The following is an 18,571-nucleotide window of genomic DNA, read 5'->3' on the forward strand; positions in this document are numbered from 1 at the left end:
TAATTTCATAAATAAATGTTTAGGAACTTATTCATATTATTTCATCCTTCCCCAAGATAATGTCCTGACACAAATATAGGGTTGCTACCCAAGCCGACAGGTCGTTTGTTCTGTCGGTTCGGTAGCCAGAGGCGCGACCCAGTCGTTAGTCTTTATGTTCTGTATTTATGGACGCGACCCAGTCGTTCGTTCTAAATGTTCTATTGCCATACTAGCTGGCAAGGTTCTTGCTTGCTAGCTAGCCAACTATGGCTAACTTACAGTCACGTCAAACAGTGCAGCCAGAATAACAACAGTAGCTGCATTTGCATTAGTTTAAGCGGTTTTCTAGTCACATTTATTTGGATACATCCATAAGAATGAACTAATGAGGTGCAATTTCACCGGGCATAGAAAATGTGCTCACACGTCAGGACACTTCTGTTCAACAACACAGCTAACATAATCACTTCAAACTGAAGCTGGAAAGACTGCAAACTAACTGTTTGACCTTTTATCAATTGATATTTCTTTGTATAGTATATATCCATAAATATTATGCTGATTTAGACTGGCTAAGAAAAGCTGCCTGTCTGTCTCTCTCATCCTGACACGTTCATTACTATGTGACAGCTGGAGATAGAATTTGAATATTTAAACAATGTTGCAACTGTCGGAGACAGACAGCAAAGTTTATACAAATCTCTGCTGTTAAACTACAGTTGATGTCGGAAGTTTACATACAACTTAGCCAAATACATTTAAACTCAGTTTTTCACAATTCCTGACATTTAATCCTAGTAAAAATTCCCTGTTTTAGGTCAGATAGGATCACCACTTTATTTTAAGAATGTGAAATGTCAAAATAAGAGAATTATTTATTTCAGCACTAATTTCTTTCATCACATTCCCAGTGGGTCAGAAGTAATTAGTATTACTTAGTTAGTATTTGGTAGCATTGCCTTTAAATTGTTTAACTTGGGTCAAACGTTTCAGGTAGCCTTCAACAAGCTTCCAACAATAAGTTGGGTGAATTTTGGCCCATTCCTCCTGACAGAGCTGGTGTAAGTGAGTCAGGTTTGTATGCCTCCTTGCTCGTACACACTTTTTCAGTTCTGCAGATAAAAATGTTCTATAGGATTGAGGTCAGGGCTTTGTGATGGCCACTCCAATACCTTGACTTTGTTGTCCTTAAGCCATTTTGCCACAACGTTGGAAGTATGCTTGGGGTCATTGTGCATTTGGAAGACCCATTTGTAACCAAGCTTTAACTTCCTGACTGATGTCTTGAGATGTTGCTTCAATATATCCACATAATCTTCCCTCCTCATGATGCCATCTATTTTGTGAAGTGCACCAGTCCCTCCTGCAGCAAAGCACCCCCACAACATGTTGTCACCCCCGTGCTTCACAGTTGGGATGGTGTTCTTTGGCTTGCAAGCCTCCCCCTTTTTCTTCCAAACATAACGATGGTCATTAAGGCCAAACAGTTGTATTTTTGGTTCATCAGACCAAAGGACATTTCTCCAAAAAGTACAATCTTTGTCCCCATGTGCAGTTGCAAACCGTAGTCTGGCTTTATGGCGGTTTTGGAGCAGTGGCTTATTCCTTGCTGAGCGACCTTTCAGGTTATGTCGATATAGGACTCGTTTTACTGTGAACATATACTTTTGTACCTGTTTCCTCCAGCATCTTCACAAGGTCCTTTGCTGTTGTTTTGCGATTGATTTGCACTTTTCTCACCAAAGTATGTTAATCTCTAGGACACAGAACGTGTCTCCTTCCTGAGCGGTATGACGGCTGCATGGTCCCATGGTGTTAATACTTGCGTACTATCATTTGTAAAGATGAATGTGGTACCTTCAGGCGTTTGGAAATTGCTCCGAAGGATAAACCAGACTTGTGGAGGTCTACAATTTTTTTCTGAGGTCTTGGCTGATTTCTTTTGATTTTCCCATGATGTCAAGCAAAGAAGCACTGAGTTTGAAGGTAGGCCTTGAAATACATCCACAGGTACACCTCAAATGATGTCAATTAGCCTATGAGAAGCTTCTAAAGCCATGACATCCTTTTCTGGAATTTTCCAAGCTGTTTAAAGGCACAGTCAACTTAGTGTATGTAAACTTCTGACCCACTGAAATTGTGATACAGTGAAATAATCTGTCTGTAAACAATTGTTGGAAAAATTACTTGTGTCATGCACAAAGTAGATGTCCTAACCAACTTGACAAAACTATAGTTTGTTAACAAGAAATTTGTGGAGTGGTTGAAAAACGAGTTAATGACTCCAACCTAAGTGTATGTAAACTTCCGACTTCAACTGTAAATGTAAGTCCCAAAGAAATGTGAGATAATGTCCAGATGCTTTTATAGTGGAGATTAGAAACTGGCTGGCTGGGTTTAGAAACCGGCTAGCTGGGCTGATGAGTCAGTGGATTGTGCAGTGAGATGGAACAGATTAAATAGGCATTTCAATGTCATAGCTTTAGCTGGTGGTAGCTTGTGGAATAGACACCGGCTGGAACACGGTTTTAACCAATCAGCATCCAGGATTAGACCCAACTGTTGTATAAGCGCACACACACACAACCCTTACAGACAGGAAACAACAGAGGCCTGTGTGTGTTGTGTGCACATCGTCCTGTGTGTATTAAGAGGGTCTCATTGTTGACTATGGTGTTGATTATTCTCATAGGTCAGGTATGAGAGCTGCAGAGGTCAGTGGGTGCTTATCAGTGCCATGGAGACTAGTGTTTATCCAACACTTGTCCTTATCACTCAGCAGAGAGAAGGAGAGAGAGAGAGAGAGAGAGAGAGCCGGACCACAGGTAACTTCCACAAAGCTGTGAACAATCTGAGAGACAAGGCAAAAAGGGCCATCAAATTCGACATCACAATTAGGATCTGGCTAAGAATATTTGAATCAGTTATAGAACCCATTGCCCTTGGTGGTTGTGAAGTCTGGGGTCTGCTCACCAACCAAGAATTCACTAAATGGGACAAACACCAAATAGAAACTCTGCATGCAGAATTCTGGAAAAACATCCTCTGTGTACAACGCAAAACACAAAATAATGCATGCAGAGCAGAATTAGGTCGATACCCGCTAATTATCAAAATCCAGAAAAGAGCCGTTAAATTCTACAACCACCTACAAGGAAGTGATTCCCAAACCTTCCATAACAAAGCAATCACCTACAGAGAGATGAACCTGGAGAAGAGTCCCCTAAGCAAGCTGGTCCTGGGGCTCTGTTCACAAACACACCCCACAGAGCACCAGGACAGCAGCACAATTAGACCCAAGCAAATCATGAGAAAACAAAAAGATAATTACTTGACACATTGGAAATCATTTACCAAAAAACAAGGGCAAACTTCAATGCTATTTGGCCCTAAACAGAGAGGACACAGTGGCAGAATACCTGACCACTGTAACTGACCAAAAATGAAAGAAAGCTTTGACTATGTACAGAGCATATCCTTGCTATTGAGAGAAGCCACCGCAGGCAGACATGGCTCTCAAGAGAAGACAGGCTATGTGCACACTGCCCACAAAATGAGGTGGAAACTGAGCTGCACTTCCTAACCTCTTGCCAAATGAATTACCATATTAGAGACACGTATTTCCCTCAGATTACACAGACCCACAAAGAATTCAAAAAACAAACAACATTTTGATAAACTCCCATATCTCCTGGGTGAAATACCACCGTGTGCCATCACAGCAGCAATATTTGTGACATGTTGCCACAAGAAAAGGGCAACCAGTGAAGAACAATCACCATTGTAAATACAACCCATATTTATGTTTATTTTCCCTTTTGTACTTGAACTATTTGCACATCGTTACAACACTTTACATAGACATAATATGAAATGTCTTTATTCTTTTGTGAGTGTAATATTTAGTGTTAATTTTTTATTGTTTATTTCATATTTGTTTATTATCTATTTCACTTGCTTTGGCAACGTTAACATATGTTTCCCATGACAATAAAGCCCCTTAAATTGAATTGAGAGAGGGCACAACACTTTCACCACGAGAGAGAGCACAACACTTTCACCACGAGAGAGAGAGCAACACTTTCACCACGAGAGAGAGAGAGCAACACTTTCACCACGAGAGAGAGAGAGCAACACTTTCACCACGAGAGAGAGAGAGCAACACTTTCACCACGAGAGAGAGAGAGCAACACTTTCACCACGAGAGAGAGAGAGCAACACTTTCACCACGAGAGAGAGAGAGCAACACTTTCACCACGAGAGAGAGAGAGCAACACTTTCACCACGAGAGAGAGAGAGCAACACTTTCACCACGAGAGAGAGAGAGCAACACTTTCACCACGAGAGAGAGAGAGCAACACTTTCACCACGAGAGAGAGAGAGCAACACTTTCACCACGAGAGAGAGAGAGCAACACTTTCACCACGAGAGAGAGAGAGCAACACTTTCACCACGAGAGAGAGAGAGCAACACTTTCACCACGAGAGAGAGAGAGCAACACTTTCACCACGAGAGAGAGAGAGCAACACTTTCACCACGAGAGAGAGAGAGCAACACTTTCACCACGAGAGAGAGAGCAACACTTTCACCACGAGAGAGAGCAACACTTTCACCACGAGAGAGAGCAACACTTTCACCATGAGAGAGAGCGAGATAGGAAGAGAGCACGCAACACTTTCACCACAACAGAGACAGAGAGCAACACTTTCACCACGAGAGAGTGTTAAATAGCAGCACTTTCACCATGAGAGAGAGAGCAACACTTTCACCATGAGAGAGAGAGCAACACTTTCACCACAGCAGAGACAGAGAGCAACACTTTCACCACGAGAGAGTGTTAAATAGCAGCACTTTCACCATGAGAGAGAGAGAGAGAGAGAGAAGGGGGTAAGGTCGTGTAAGTGGTGGAAGTGTGTGTGTAGGAGGAAGGTTTTAGCGGGACAACCCCCCCTCCTCCATCCCCGGCCTCTGTTCATCTACTGTCTGCCCCTTTCCGTGTCTCACATCACCACCCCAAAGTCTATTAACATTTACATTACAATGACTACGTCCCCCATATGGTGTATATGTTTGTGTGTTTCTCAGCTTTGTGTGTGTGTTTGTGTGCATACATGTGTTAGACTGGTGTATCCAAGTGTGACTGTACAGCATGGTACTTGAACATGCATTTAGATGTATTGTAAGGCTTGTGAATCTGAGGATAAAAGAGGAGACTACCCCCGTTCATGAAAATGGTTCGCTCCTACAGACATTGAGCCACGTGGCTGTGGCTTGCTTATAAAGCAGGCAGACAGGCATTCAGTTACTACTCTATTGAATGTTAGAATGTGTAAAACGAGTGACCTAAGCGCCTGATCGAGGTATGATCGTCTCAGAAACGGCCCGGCCTCCTGGGCTTTTCCCACACAACGGTATCTAGGATTTATCGAGAATAGTGCAACAAAAAAACATCCAGTCAGCGGCAGTCCTGTGGGCAAAAACAGCTTGTTGATGAGAGGTTGAAAGAGAATGTCAAGATTCATACAAGATAACAGGCGGACCACAAGCAGACAAATAACGGTGCAGTGAAACAGTGGTGTGCAGAACTGCATCTCGGAACGCACAACTCGTCAATCCTTGTTAGGGATGGGCTATTGCAGCAGACGGTCACATCAGGTTCCACTCCTATCAGCTAAAAACAAGAAGAAGCGACTCCATTGGGCACCAACACTGGACAAGAGGAGTGGAAAAACATTGCTAGGAACATGACAGCGATTTCAGTTTACTGGAATGGCCTGCACAGTCCCCAGACCTCAATCCAAAAGTGCATGTTTGGGATGAGATGGAACGGGCTGTAAGCGCAGCATGAATGTATCGCCGTCCAATCTGCAGCAACTGCCATCGTGGCCATCGTATCAACTGCCATCGTGGCCATCGTATCAACTGCCATCGATGCCATCGTTTCAGCATGGACTAACATCACCGTGGAACGTTTCCCGACAACTTGTCGAAGCGATTCCCTGAAGAATTCAGGCTGTTCTGGAGGCACAGGGGGGTCTGACCCAGTACTAGATGGGTGTACCTAATAAACTGACTGTATATCCTACTAATATAACCAGAGCTATGTCTTAAGTGTTTGTGTGCTGAGTGAATAGCTCAGATTACTACATATCTTTACTGTCTAACCAACACTAGTTTCCTCTTTCTCAAAATTATTATTTTACCTAATTCCTAGCTACCTAACACAACAAACTGATACACTTTGTATTTCAGTCAGGATTTAGGCACACATCTAACTAATTCCGGCAGGTATAGTATCTGACTGTAGGTGCAGCAAGCATTTCCCCAGCAACTTTACCTTTTCTTTGTTTGCACTGAGGTGTTGTTTGGAGCCAAGTCTGCTACTGCTAATGAGGTTGGCTGGTGTCCAAGTATCTGCGGGTTCAAACCCATTGATGTACACATGTTGCCCCCGGAGACAAGAAACTACTTTGTCAAAAGGCGGTTCGCACCCCGACCAACACGTGCCGAACAGGATAGAGGCTAGGTTTGCGCTGTCTTTTGTGGGAGCGGTTTTGGGGATTTGAACCTGCAACCTTGGGATAATGGTGATGCTCTTGGCATTGTGAGGAGTGAGAGAGAAATTGTGTGAGTACTGTCAATCTGTGGCCGATGCTAGGAGCCCAGGAGAGAGCTTATTTTGCGATTTGGAATGAGAATACTCTTTGAAGAGGATAGACAATAGCCACCCTACACACACAAGCAAGCACACACACGCAAGCACACACACAAAGGTACTCACAAAAACAGGGGTATAAGTGTGTGCGTGTGTGTGCCTGAGTTCGCAGGTCATACGCATGAGCAACGTCAAAGACTCTTGACCGTGTGTAAGGCAACAAGAATTCCAGTCTTAAAGCCCAGTGACTTTGCTAAACAATGAAACGAAGACAAGGAAGAGTACATGGATTACAAGACAATGGCAGATACCTTGGTTATAAGTATTTTCTATGAATGGAAATAGAGAAAGATAGCAATGCAGATTTGCTGTTCAGTGGCATGGCTGATCTAAGACAATGTTTGAAGAACAATTCTTTGACAGATAGTGTATGAAAGTATATCTTTATGTTAGAGATAAAGCTTCTCTGTCCATCTCTTTTTCTGTAGAATGTGTTTCCTTTGATAGTAATTGTCTGCTCTCTCCACTTGGCAAATGGCTAAATTGCCCACAATATGACTATTTTATAAATGACAGCTCAGTCAAAGAGACAAAGAAGACAGCTGAATATATTTATGTAGTCATACTGTCTTGGCTGTCTTCAGTCCATGGCTGTTTAACTAGGACTGTCTCCTCAAGGTTCATGCATAAGTTCATACATAAGTTCATTCATCTGGCTGGCCTGAGTTTCTCCTTCGTCCGCGGAGTGTCTTGTCCAAGCTGCTCCTTTTTGCTCTTCGCCTGGCTGTCAGTGGCAGCTCAACCCGTTCTCTCTATCGCCCTCAACACCCAATCTACTCACACGCGCAAACACTCACATTGACTCACATACACGCTGTCCCTCTCTCCACTTACCTTCGTTGGCCTCTTGTTTTTTGGTCAGAGAAAATGACAATTTACGTGGTATTGCTTTGCGCACTGACTTTACTGAACTCTGGAGAAAACGAACATTGTCGCAGGGTGAGTACATCTGACAATGTACTCTCGCGTCCATTAGACATTTTGTCTGCAGGAACTCGCTCTTTTTCACTCGGTCCACTCGTCCAAGTGCCGATGCATTTGTGGCATGATGTGAACAGTACGAATTTGTGTCACTACCAAAGTCTAATGGTTTTAAATGACTGTTTTGTATTGTCTGGAAACTCACTTGTAGAATTCGCTTGCAGTAGGTCTCTTAAAAAAGAGAAGCCGTGCAAGGTTATTAAACAGAGGTGCTTAGTTATTCTTCTGTTGTTGATATCAGGTAACGTGCAACCTAACCCTGGCCCTGATATGCAATGTCTCCAAACCCCCTCTGATTTTAAATCAAGATCTGGTTTTGGTATTTTTCATTTAAATGTACGCAGCCTGTTGTCAAATTGATGGGGTTAGGATTTGGGCTAAATCAACTGATGCTGATGTAATTGTGTTTTCTGAAACCTGGCTCAGCAAGTCTATTTTTGATAAGGATATTTGTATAAGTGGTTACAATGTTTATCGCACAGATCGGGTTAAGAAAGGTGGGGGTGTGGCTATATATGTAAAATCTAAATTCCATGTAAGTGTGGCAAAGTCTGAAACTATTTGTAAACAGTTGGAATTTCTTGCTTTAAATATTGAGGTTTCAAAGGGCCTCTCTATAACTGTGATTGGCTGTTATAGACCCCCCTCTGCTCTTGGTGATGCATTTTCTTCTTTGACGCACCTTATGTCTAAACTTCTTTACAGTGAAATGATCTTGATTGGTGATCTCAACTGGTGTTGGTTAAAGCCGGTGTCTGATGATTTAAAAATGTTTTGTAATTCTATGAATCTTACCCAGTTGATTAATTCACCCACTCGCCCAAATCTTAAATGCCCAGATAAATCTACCCTGATTGATTTGATATTGACAAATGTTCCACATAAATATTCTGCGGTTGGTGTTTTTTGTAATGATTTAAGTGACCATTGTGCTGTTGTTGCTGTTAGAAATACTAAGGTTCCAAAGACAAATCCACGTTTTATTCGTAAGAGAAATTTGAAGTGTTTTAATGAGCAGGCTTTCTTTCATGATTTGTTTTATTTTGACTGGAGCAAGATTGAGCTTATCCCTGATGTGGAAACTGCCTGGAAATTCTTTCATGATGGGTTTTTCCAAATAGTAAACAAACATGCACCATTCCGCAGGTTCAGGGTTAAAGGGCGGGATAATCCATGGTTTTCTTCTGAGCTGTCTTGTATTATTCACGACCGTAATCTAGCCTGGGCTAAAGCAAGGAAATCTTGTTCTGATGCTGATTGGCTTATTTTTAGGCAGTTAAGAAACAAGTGTTCTTTTCTTCTCAGGAAGGCCAAGTCTGAATATTTTATGTCTGTTACCACTGATAACCTGAATGACCCTAGAAAGTTTTGGAATGCTATTAAGTCTATGTCTGGTAACAGTAATGTTAATGAATTACCGTCATGTGTTTTGAAGGACTCTGTTGCTATATATGACAAAACTGAAATGCTGAATTGTTTCAATGAGCACTTTGTATCATCTGGTAGGCTGTTTGATTCAGTGCCCTCTGTCTCTGTACAGCCCTGTGTGGATGAACCAGTGTCCTCTGTCTCTGTACAACCCTGTGTGGATGAACCAGTGAGAGCTGGTCAAACTTTTAGCTTTCTGCCATTCTCAGTGCAGGTGGTACATAAAGCCCTGAAATCCTTAGATCAAAGAAAGCCTGCAGGTCCTGATGTTTTGGATCCCTGCTTTTTAAATCTGGCAGCTGATTTCATAGCTGAACCACTTACATATCTGTTCAATCTAACCCTGGAATGTAATGAAATTCCAAAGATCTGGAAATCAGCATTTGTCCTACCACTTTTAAAAGGGGGAGATCCAACTCTTTTAAATAATTATAGGCCAATCTCAAAGCTGTCACCCCTGGTGAAAATACTTGAAACCCTTGTAAGTGAACAGCTAAAAGAGTTTTTATTTACTAACTCTATTTTATCAATGTACCAATCGGGCTTCAGGAAGAAGCATAGCACAATTACAGCAGCCATGAAGGTTTTAAATGATATCACTGAAGCCCTTGACAAAAAACAGCACTGTGTCTCACTTTTTATTGATCTCTCTAAGGCTTTTGATACAGTTGATCATGCTATACTGAGGCAGAGATTGTTGAGTGTAGGTCTTTCGGAGCATGCAGTTGCATGGTTTGCTAACTATCTGTCTGATAGAACTCAGTGCACTCAATTTGATGGGCTTATGTCTGTTAAATTGTCTGTCCTGAATGGTGTGCCCCAGGGCTCTGTACTTGGTCCTCTCTTATTCACTATTTATATAAATGATTTAGACAGAAATGTCCAAAATGCACAACTTCATTTTTATGCTGATGATACTGTTATTTACTGTTGTGCCTCATCTCTTACAAAAGCTTTCCAGAACTTGCAAACTGCTTTTTATACTGTTCAACATACCTTGTGTCAATTGAAGCTTATCCTCAATATTGACAAAACTAAACTAATGGTGTTTTCTAATGCAAGAAATAGACCTCTGAACCTTTCACCTGTTACTACCTGTCAGGGCAAGGAGATTGAGGTTGTAACCTCATACAAATATCTTGGAATTCTAATTGATGACGGCCTCTCTTTTAAATTGCATATTCAACAACTTACAAAAAAATTGAAGCTGAAATTGGGATTTTATTTTAGGAATAAGGCCTGTTTTTCTTTTGAAGCCAGAAGGAGGCTAGTATCAGCTACATTTATGCCTTTACTAGACTATGGGGATATTTTATATATGAATGCTTCCGCTCAGTGTTTGAGATCAATTGACACTCTTTACCATGGCACTTTGAGATTTATTTTAAACTGCAAAACCCTTACGCACCACTGCACTTTGTATACCAGGGTTGGCTGGCCTTCTCTAGTCACTCGTAGGCTCAGTCACTGGTATACTTTTATTTACAAAGCCATTTTGGGTTTACTACCTTTTTATTTGGGCATTTTTATTGTTCAGAAATGTGGTGGGTACTCTCTTCGTTCACTGGACTTTATCCTGCTAACTGTTCCAAATGTCCGAACTGAATTTGGTAAAAGGTCTTTTATGTACTCTGCGCCATCGTCTTGGAACACCTTACAAAATAATTTTAAACTGGAAGAACTTGTCCCGATTGGTGTTTTTAAATCACTGATGAAGGATTTTGAGGCTGATTCCCTGACCTGTCAATGTTTTTAATTTGCTGTTTTTGATATTGTTATACTCTTGTGAATTCATGAATGGTTTTTACTAGATTACTTGTAGTTTTTCATGTTGTCTGTCTGTAATTTTTTGTAATGACTTGGTGCTGCCTATCTTGGCCAGGACGCTCTTGAAAAAGAGATTTTAAATCTCAATGAGCCCTTCCTGGTTAAATAAAGGTTAAATAAAATAAATAAAATAAAAAAAATACACACACACACACACCTTCTGTCAAATTTCCCCTTTAATAAATCATGAGAATCATGCCCTTAAATTACTGGAACATTTTACCATGCTCCTAAAGAGACTCAGAGCAGGGTTCCTATCGTGTCTGTGTGTCTATGTATCTGTAGACCCGCCATGGGCCACGCTCCAGTGGATATGTCCAGTGACACTTTAATGTGCTTGGCTTTTCTCATGGAACCCTGCGGGCCTGCCATGCAACATCCTCACACACTTGTGTAACCGGCGAGGCAGAGGAGAGAGTGTGTGGTATATAACAGGGATTCATTGTGGGGTGGCATTAACATGCTCAACGACTCAACCTAAACCCTGAAATCTGCCCTCCTACTTCCATCATCCTCCTCCTCTCCTTCCATCATCACCCTCCTCTCCTTCCATCATCCCCCTCCTCTCCTTCCATCATCCACTTCCATCATCCACCTCTACTTTCAACATCCCCCTCCTCTACTTTCAACATCCTCCTCCTCTACTTCCACCCCCTCCTCCTCTACTTCCACCCCCTCCTCTACTTCCACCCCTCCTCTACTTCCACCCCCTTCCTTCTACCCAAGATTCATTTCCAGAATATTCCACAACTATCTCACATAGTTCAGTAGAGGTGTAAGAGGATGGAGAGCGAGAGAGAGAAAGAGAATGAAGGGTGAGCTTGAATAAGAATGGTTAAGAGAGAGAGGGAGAGAAAGATGGAAAAGGCAGGAAGGTAGAGAAAGCTGGAAAAGGCGATTAAAAAAGAGGGTTAAATCATAAAAAAATGTATGGGAATGGAATCAATGCAAGCCGGTTCAGAGGGCGGCCCTCAATTTGGGCTTAGAAGGAAGCGTGTCAGAGAGAGAGGAAAGATGGGGGAAAAGAGGAGAGGTGCAAGCTGAGTAGCCGAGACATGGACAAAAGAGGGAGGGGGTTATGGGAACGATGGTGGGCTAGGGGAACAACCTCTAGTCATTAATACTGAGGGATTTTAACCAGGGGTCTACCCCACAGAGAGGTACCCCCTGACACACTTCAGCACCCCTCCGCTTAACCCACCTGGTCTCTGTTAACGAGGATCAAAGTCAGGCATTGAGATGTTTGGGTGTGGTGTGTGAGAGAGAGCGAGATAGAGAGCGAGAGAGTGCGAGAGAGAGAGTGAAAGAGTGAGCGTGCGCGAGAGAGAAAGAATGTGCACCAATAGGATCTACAGTTGAAGTCGGAAGTTTACATGCACTTAGGTTGGAGTCATTAAAACTAGTTTTTCAACCACTCCATAAATTTCTTGTTTACAAACTATAGTTTTGTCAAGTCGGTTAGGACATCTACTTCGTGCATGACACAAGTAATTTTTCCAACATTAGTTTACAGACAGATTATTTCACTTATAATTCACTGTATCACAATTCCAGTGGGTCAGAAGTTTACATACACTAAGTTGACTGTGCCTTTAAACAGCTTGGAAAATTCCAGAAAATGATGTCATGGCTTTAGAAGCTTCTGATAGGCAAATTTACATAATTTGAGTCAATTGGAGGTGTACCTGTGGATGTATTTCAAGGCCTACCTTCAAACTCAGTGCCTCTATGCTTGACATCATGGAAAAAGTCAAGACCTCAGAAAAAAATCCTTAGACCTCCACAAGTCTGGTTCATCCTTGGGCGCAATTTCCAAATGCCTGAAGGTACCACATTCATCTGTACAAACAATAGAACGCAAGCATAACCACCATGGGGCCACGCAACCGTCATACCTCTCAGGAAGGAGACACGTTCTGTCTCCTAGAGATGAACGTACTTTGGTGCGAAAAGTGCAAATCAATCCCAGAACAACAGCAAAGGACCTTGTGAAGATGCTGGAGGAAACAGGTACAAAAGTATCTATATCCACAGTAAAACGAGTCCTATATCGACATAACCTGAAAGGCCGCTCAACAAGGAATAAGCCACTGCTCCAAAACCGCCATAAAAAAGCCAGACTATGGTTTGCAACTGCACATGGGGACAACGATTGTACTTTTTGGAGAAATGTCTCTGGTCTGATGAAACAAAAATAGAACTCTTTGGCCATAATGACCATTGTTATGTTTGGAGGAAAAAGGGGGCGGTTTGCAAGCAGAAGAACACCATCCCAACCGTGAAGCACGGGGGTGACAGCATCATGTTGTCGGGGGGCTTTGCTACAGGAGGGACTGGTGCACTTCACAAAATAGATGGCATCATGAGGAAGGAAAATTATGCGGATATCATGAAGTAACATCTCAAGACATCATTCAGGAAGTTAAAGCTTGGTCGCAAATGGGTCTTCCAAATGCACAATGACACCAAGCATACTTCCAAAGTTGTGGCAAAATGGCTTAAGGACAACAAAGTCAAGGAATTGGAGTGGCCATCACAAAGCCCTGACCTCAATCCTATAGAAAATTTGTATATGCAGAACTGAAAAAGTGTGTGCGAGCAAGGAGGCCTACAAACCTGACTCAGTTACACCAGCTCTGTCAGGAAGAATGGGCCAAAATTCACCCAACTTATTGTGGGAAGCTTGTGGAAGGCTACCCGAAACGTTTGACCCAAGTTAAACAATTTAAAGGCAATGCTGCCAAATACTAATTGAGTGTATGTAAACTTCTGACCCACTGGGAATGTGATGAAAGAAATAAAAGCTGAAATAAATCATTCTCTCTACTATTATTCTGACATTTCACATTCTTAAAATAAAGTGGTGATCCTAACTAACCTAAGACAGGAAATTCTTACTGGGATTAAATGTCAGGAATTGTGAAAAACTGAGTTTAAAAGTATTTGGCTAAGGTGTATGTAAACTTCCGACTTCAACTGTACATTGTCAAATGGACACATTTCATACAGATGCATTATGGACTCCTCTTTCTCCCTCTTTGCCTCTCCCAGTCTACCTCGCACTCTCCTGCTTCTTTCCCCTGTACTAATGAGTGGTAAAGGGGGTGTCAGCTGCAACATTTGAGGCAACCCACAGCCACAAGCTTCCAATCTTTAGACAGCCTATCCAGCGACAGGGCTGTAAATGACCAGGTCTCCACATGGAATACACCTGACATTTGCCCATTCCCCTGGTGTGCATGTGTGCGACACGGGTGACCATGGATTGTAGGAACTGTGATTTGTAGGGGCCGCGATTTGTGGGGATGGTGGTTTGTGGGGACCCGGGTCAGATGGCCAGATCTAATTAAAGGTGTATTTGGTGGGACGGAAGGTTGTGTGTGTGTGTGTGTACTAATGAGGCATCGTTGGGCCCCTGTTGACACCTGCCAAAGTCTTTATTTTGACATGCTGTCTGAGGTGTGTGTGTGTGTGTGTGTGTGTGTGTGTGTGTGTGTGTGCGCGCCCACCTGTGTGTGAGTGTGCAATACATATTTGTCGGTGAGTTTGATATGCTGGAGCGAGTGTGTGTGTGCGCATGCTTTTGTGCCAATGTGCATACCTGTGTGCATCTGTCTTACCTGTTTGTCGGAGAGTGTGTAGATGTGTTGGAGGTCAGGAGAGAAGAGCAGGTCTCGGAGGATGGGGCTGAAGCCATCACTCACAACCAGGTTCTCATAGAGCAGAGCAGGATGTGTGGGACTTACTGAGTTAACCAGGATCTAGACAGAGACACAGAAAGATGGTAGGTTACATACTTGTCCTGTGTTGCTCAGCTGGGTAGTTTTGCTCGTGCAACCCCAAAGATGAATTCCCACTAGGGTCACATAAAATGTATGCACTCACTGAACTATACGTTGCTTTGGATAAAAGACAGATGGGGATGGATTATTGTGAGAACAAAAGTCAAATATATGCCCCTATAGGAGATCTATGGTCCTTTTGTGATTTGTTAAAAGTGTATCACTTTTGATAACTACACTATACCAGAGGTTATATATGGACAGGAGTGATTCCTCACCAAACCCAGACAAAGAAAGATCATGATTTTGGGGAATTTTACAAAATGTAATCCATAGAATGGTCCTTTGGAGGAAGGATGGTTGACATATAATTGACATTTGTATCATACATTTTGTCATTGTAAAATAAGGCCTGGGTAAGGCCAAAATGTCATAAATAGAAAAGTATTCACAGCCCTTGACTTGTTCCACATTTTGTTAAGTTACAGCCTGAATTTAAAATGGATGAAATTGTCCAAAATGTTGGTCACTGGCCTACACATAATACTGCATAATGTCACAGTGATATGTTTTTTCATTGTTTTTTTAAAAACAAATTAATCAAAATGGAAAGTTGAAATGTCTTAATTAAGTCAATACATATCCAACCCCTTTGTTATGGCAAGCCTAAATATATTCAGGAATAAATAATAGTGCAATAATAGTGTTTTTGAATGACTACCTCATCTCTGTACCCCACACATAGAAGTACCTGTAAGGTCCCACAGTCAAGCAGTGAATTTCAAACACATGAGTTCGGATTGGTCTGCCATGTATTATGCTTCTGTCTATAACATGAGCTGCTTAGTATGCGTAGATAACTCTTTCTATCGCTGCTTTTTTTTTTAAATAGCCTTTTTTTAAGCCATGGAGAACTTCAAAAGTGATGCTACTGCTCAACAACAACGCTGCCCTGAATTTAGCAGGCGCTATTGACAATGATCACTGGGAAAAAGTTGTGATGGACTACTTTCTGCACACGGTCAGTGTGAACCAGAGTGACTTGATGCAACGGGCCAAACAAGCTGTACAAACAAAACTGAAAAATATGTGCATTGCTAGTTATAGCCTAATGTTAGCTAGCTAGCTAACATTGAACATAGTTGGTTAGCTTTAGCTACCTGCAGATTCATACTACAGTATTTCATGCATGGTGGCTAGCTATGACAATGTGTTTGTATTGTAGTAGTATTGGTTGGGATTATGGTTCATTGTTTAGCTAGCTAACTACATGTCTAAACAAAAGACTCCAATTCAGCAGAGGATTACATGACCCATCAAGTTAGCCTGGTGTGTCTGGGGGTGATTACGGCCACCTATTGTATTTCATAAACATGTATACATGTCTAGATAATAGTGACCCGTCCACTTAGCTAGATGTGGCTGGATATAGCATTTCTTTCACATGACCCATGAATTTAGACAAGTGTGTCTGGGTAAGCATCATCTAACAATTATAAAATATTTTTATCCGGACACTTTCTATTATTGATATTGCTACTATACAAATATGCAAGTAATCATTTCACTGTACCGTTTACACCTGTATCCTGTGCATGTGACAAATAAAGAACATGCACCAAAGTCAGATTAGGATACAGGCAAAGGAAGTGTATTTTTACCTTGAGTTTTTCCTTATTGTAGGCTACTACTTTCACCACGTTTAGTCTTGAAATCTTTGGTTGTTTACTACACTACCATATTCCCTCTGTTTAGTACATGACCTCACATGTGAATCCATAAAGAGATGGGTGGGGCTAAGGTTTAAGAGGGAGTGAACGGTGCTGAATAGGTTTAGACAAAGAAGAGCTCTCCAGTAGTTGTACCAAAACATTAGAGGGCCATTTTCGCAATAGTAGCATTACAAGTTTATCAACTTTCAAAGCAGAATTACTTTCCCATTGTTCCTCAACTGCAGTGGTTCCTCCTGTAAAAGTTGTGTCATACTGCAGAACACCTTGTGTCCTGCCGCAGAAGTCTATGGCACGTTATTAAATTGTCAGCCATTGTTGCCATTAATGCCAGTTAGCGCTAGTTTGACCACCAGAGGGCATCTTTGAGATTTGACAGTCTTCAATATTGGCTGTATTAGAGAATTTAAAAGCTTTTTTTGTAAGAATATAGTACATGGGATTGATTTTAAGAAATGTAGTTATGGCTGCAATCCCGTTAACGGGATACGTGTCATCAACAACCGCTGAATAGCATAGCGCTACATTCAATAAATATTACTAAAAATATTTAAATTCATGAAATCACAAGTGCAATATAGGAAAACACAGCTTAGCCTTTTGTTAATCCACCTGTCGTGTCAGATTTTGAAATGATGCTTTACAGCGAAAGCAATCCAAGAGTTAAGTTTATCGATCGCTCGACAAAACATTAAGTACACTTAGCATCAAGTAGATCGGTCACGAAAATCAGAAAAGCAATCAAATTAATCGTTTACCTTTGATGATCTTCAGATGTTTTCACTCACGAGACTCCCAGTTAGACAACAAATGTTCCTTTTGTTCCATAAAGATAATTTTTATATCCAAAATACCTCAAGTTTGTTTGGCGCGTTATGTTCAGAAATCCACAGGAAAGAGCGGTCACGACAACGCAGACGAAAATTACATATAGTTTCCATAATGTCCACAGAAACATGTCAAACGTTTTTTATAATCAATCCTCAGGTTGTTTTTAAAATAAAAAATATATCAACCGCATATGTCTTTCACAGTAGGAGAGGGATAAACAATGGCTGTCCAAACTCTGTTGAGCGAGCAAAACTCATGCGACCACTTGAGATGTTATCGTTCTGGCTCATTTTTCAAAATAAAAGCCTGAAACTATGTCTGAAGACTGTTGACACCTTGAGGAAGCGATAGGAAAAGGAATCTGGTTAATATCCATTTAAATCCAGCAAAGGGAGGCTATGGAACATGGAGTTTTCAAAATAGAAGCCACTTCCTGTTTGGATTTTCCTCAGGGTTTCGCCTGCAATATCAGTTATGTTATACTCACAGACAATATTTTGACAATTTTGGAAACTTTAGAGTGTTTTCTATCCAATACTAATAATAATATGCATATATTAGCAACTGAGACTGAGGAGCTGGCCGTTTACAATGGGCACCTTTTCATCCAAGCTACTCAATACTGCCCCTGCAGCCATAAAAAGTTAATTCATTTGATTAATATTATGGTGTTTCTATTCCAAGAAAAACAAAAAATTAAACCAACAGGGCTTCCGTTGGGGGAAAAATGGTGCTGTACAACGTGACCGGTCGGGAGTCGTCTACAATATTAAGAGCATAACATTTACACACCCTAATAGTAGTCTAACCAATACCCAAACGGAGATTCAGTGAAAATAAAAATCTCATTCATTTATCAAGACCAGTACCCCTGCTTGTCTCTGAAATAGTTGACCCCGGGTGGGTAAACTATTGTTTCAAAATCAATTGCTTCTAAATTCAATATGCTTTAAATGACACAACGTGACAAATAATTGAACACATACAATTCTCAAATTCAAACGCTTTACTATTTAATAATTTATGGGGGTGTGCCATGCGGCCGTACCTAACGGGGAAAGGGGGCGTGCCATGCGGCTGTGCCTAACGGGGAAAGGGAGTGTGCCATGCGGCTGTGCCTAACGGGGAAAGGGAGTGTGCCATGCGGCTGTGCCTAACGGGGAAAGGGAGTGTGCCATGCGGCTGTGCCTAACGGGGAAAGGGAGTGTGCCATGCGGCTGTGCCTAACGGGGAAAGGGGGCGTGCCATGCGATGTGCCTAACAGGGAAAGGGAGTGTGCCATGCGGCTGTGCCTA

General features: G+C 41.7%; 1 protein-coding gene across 1 annotated transcript in view; it reads right to left on the reverse strand.

The window, feature by feature from the left end:
• The window catches only part of LOC120065392 (plexin-A1-like), a 384,951-nt gene that overhangs the window by 234,499 nt on the left and 131,881 nt on the right, over window positions 1-18,571 (reverse strand). The window contains exon 3 of the mRNA XM_039016370.1: window positions 14,554-14,694. Within this exon, the coding sequence (XP_038872298.1) occupies window positions 14,554-14,694 (141 nt within the window). The remainder of the gene's footprint in view (window positions 1-14,553; window positions 14,695-18,571) is intronic.

The sequence above is a fragment of the Salvelinus namaycush genome, chromosome 20, assembly GCF_016432855.1.
Source record: "Salvelinus namaycush isolate Seneca chromosome 20, SaNama_1.0, whole genome shotgun sequence".
Lineage (NCBI taxonomy): Eukaryota > Metazoa > Chordata > Actinopteri > Salmoniformes > Salmonidae > Salvelinus > Salvelinus namaycush.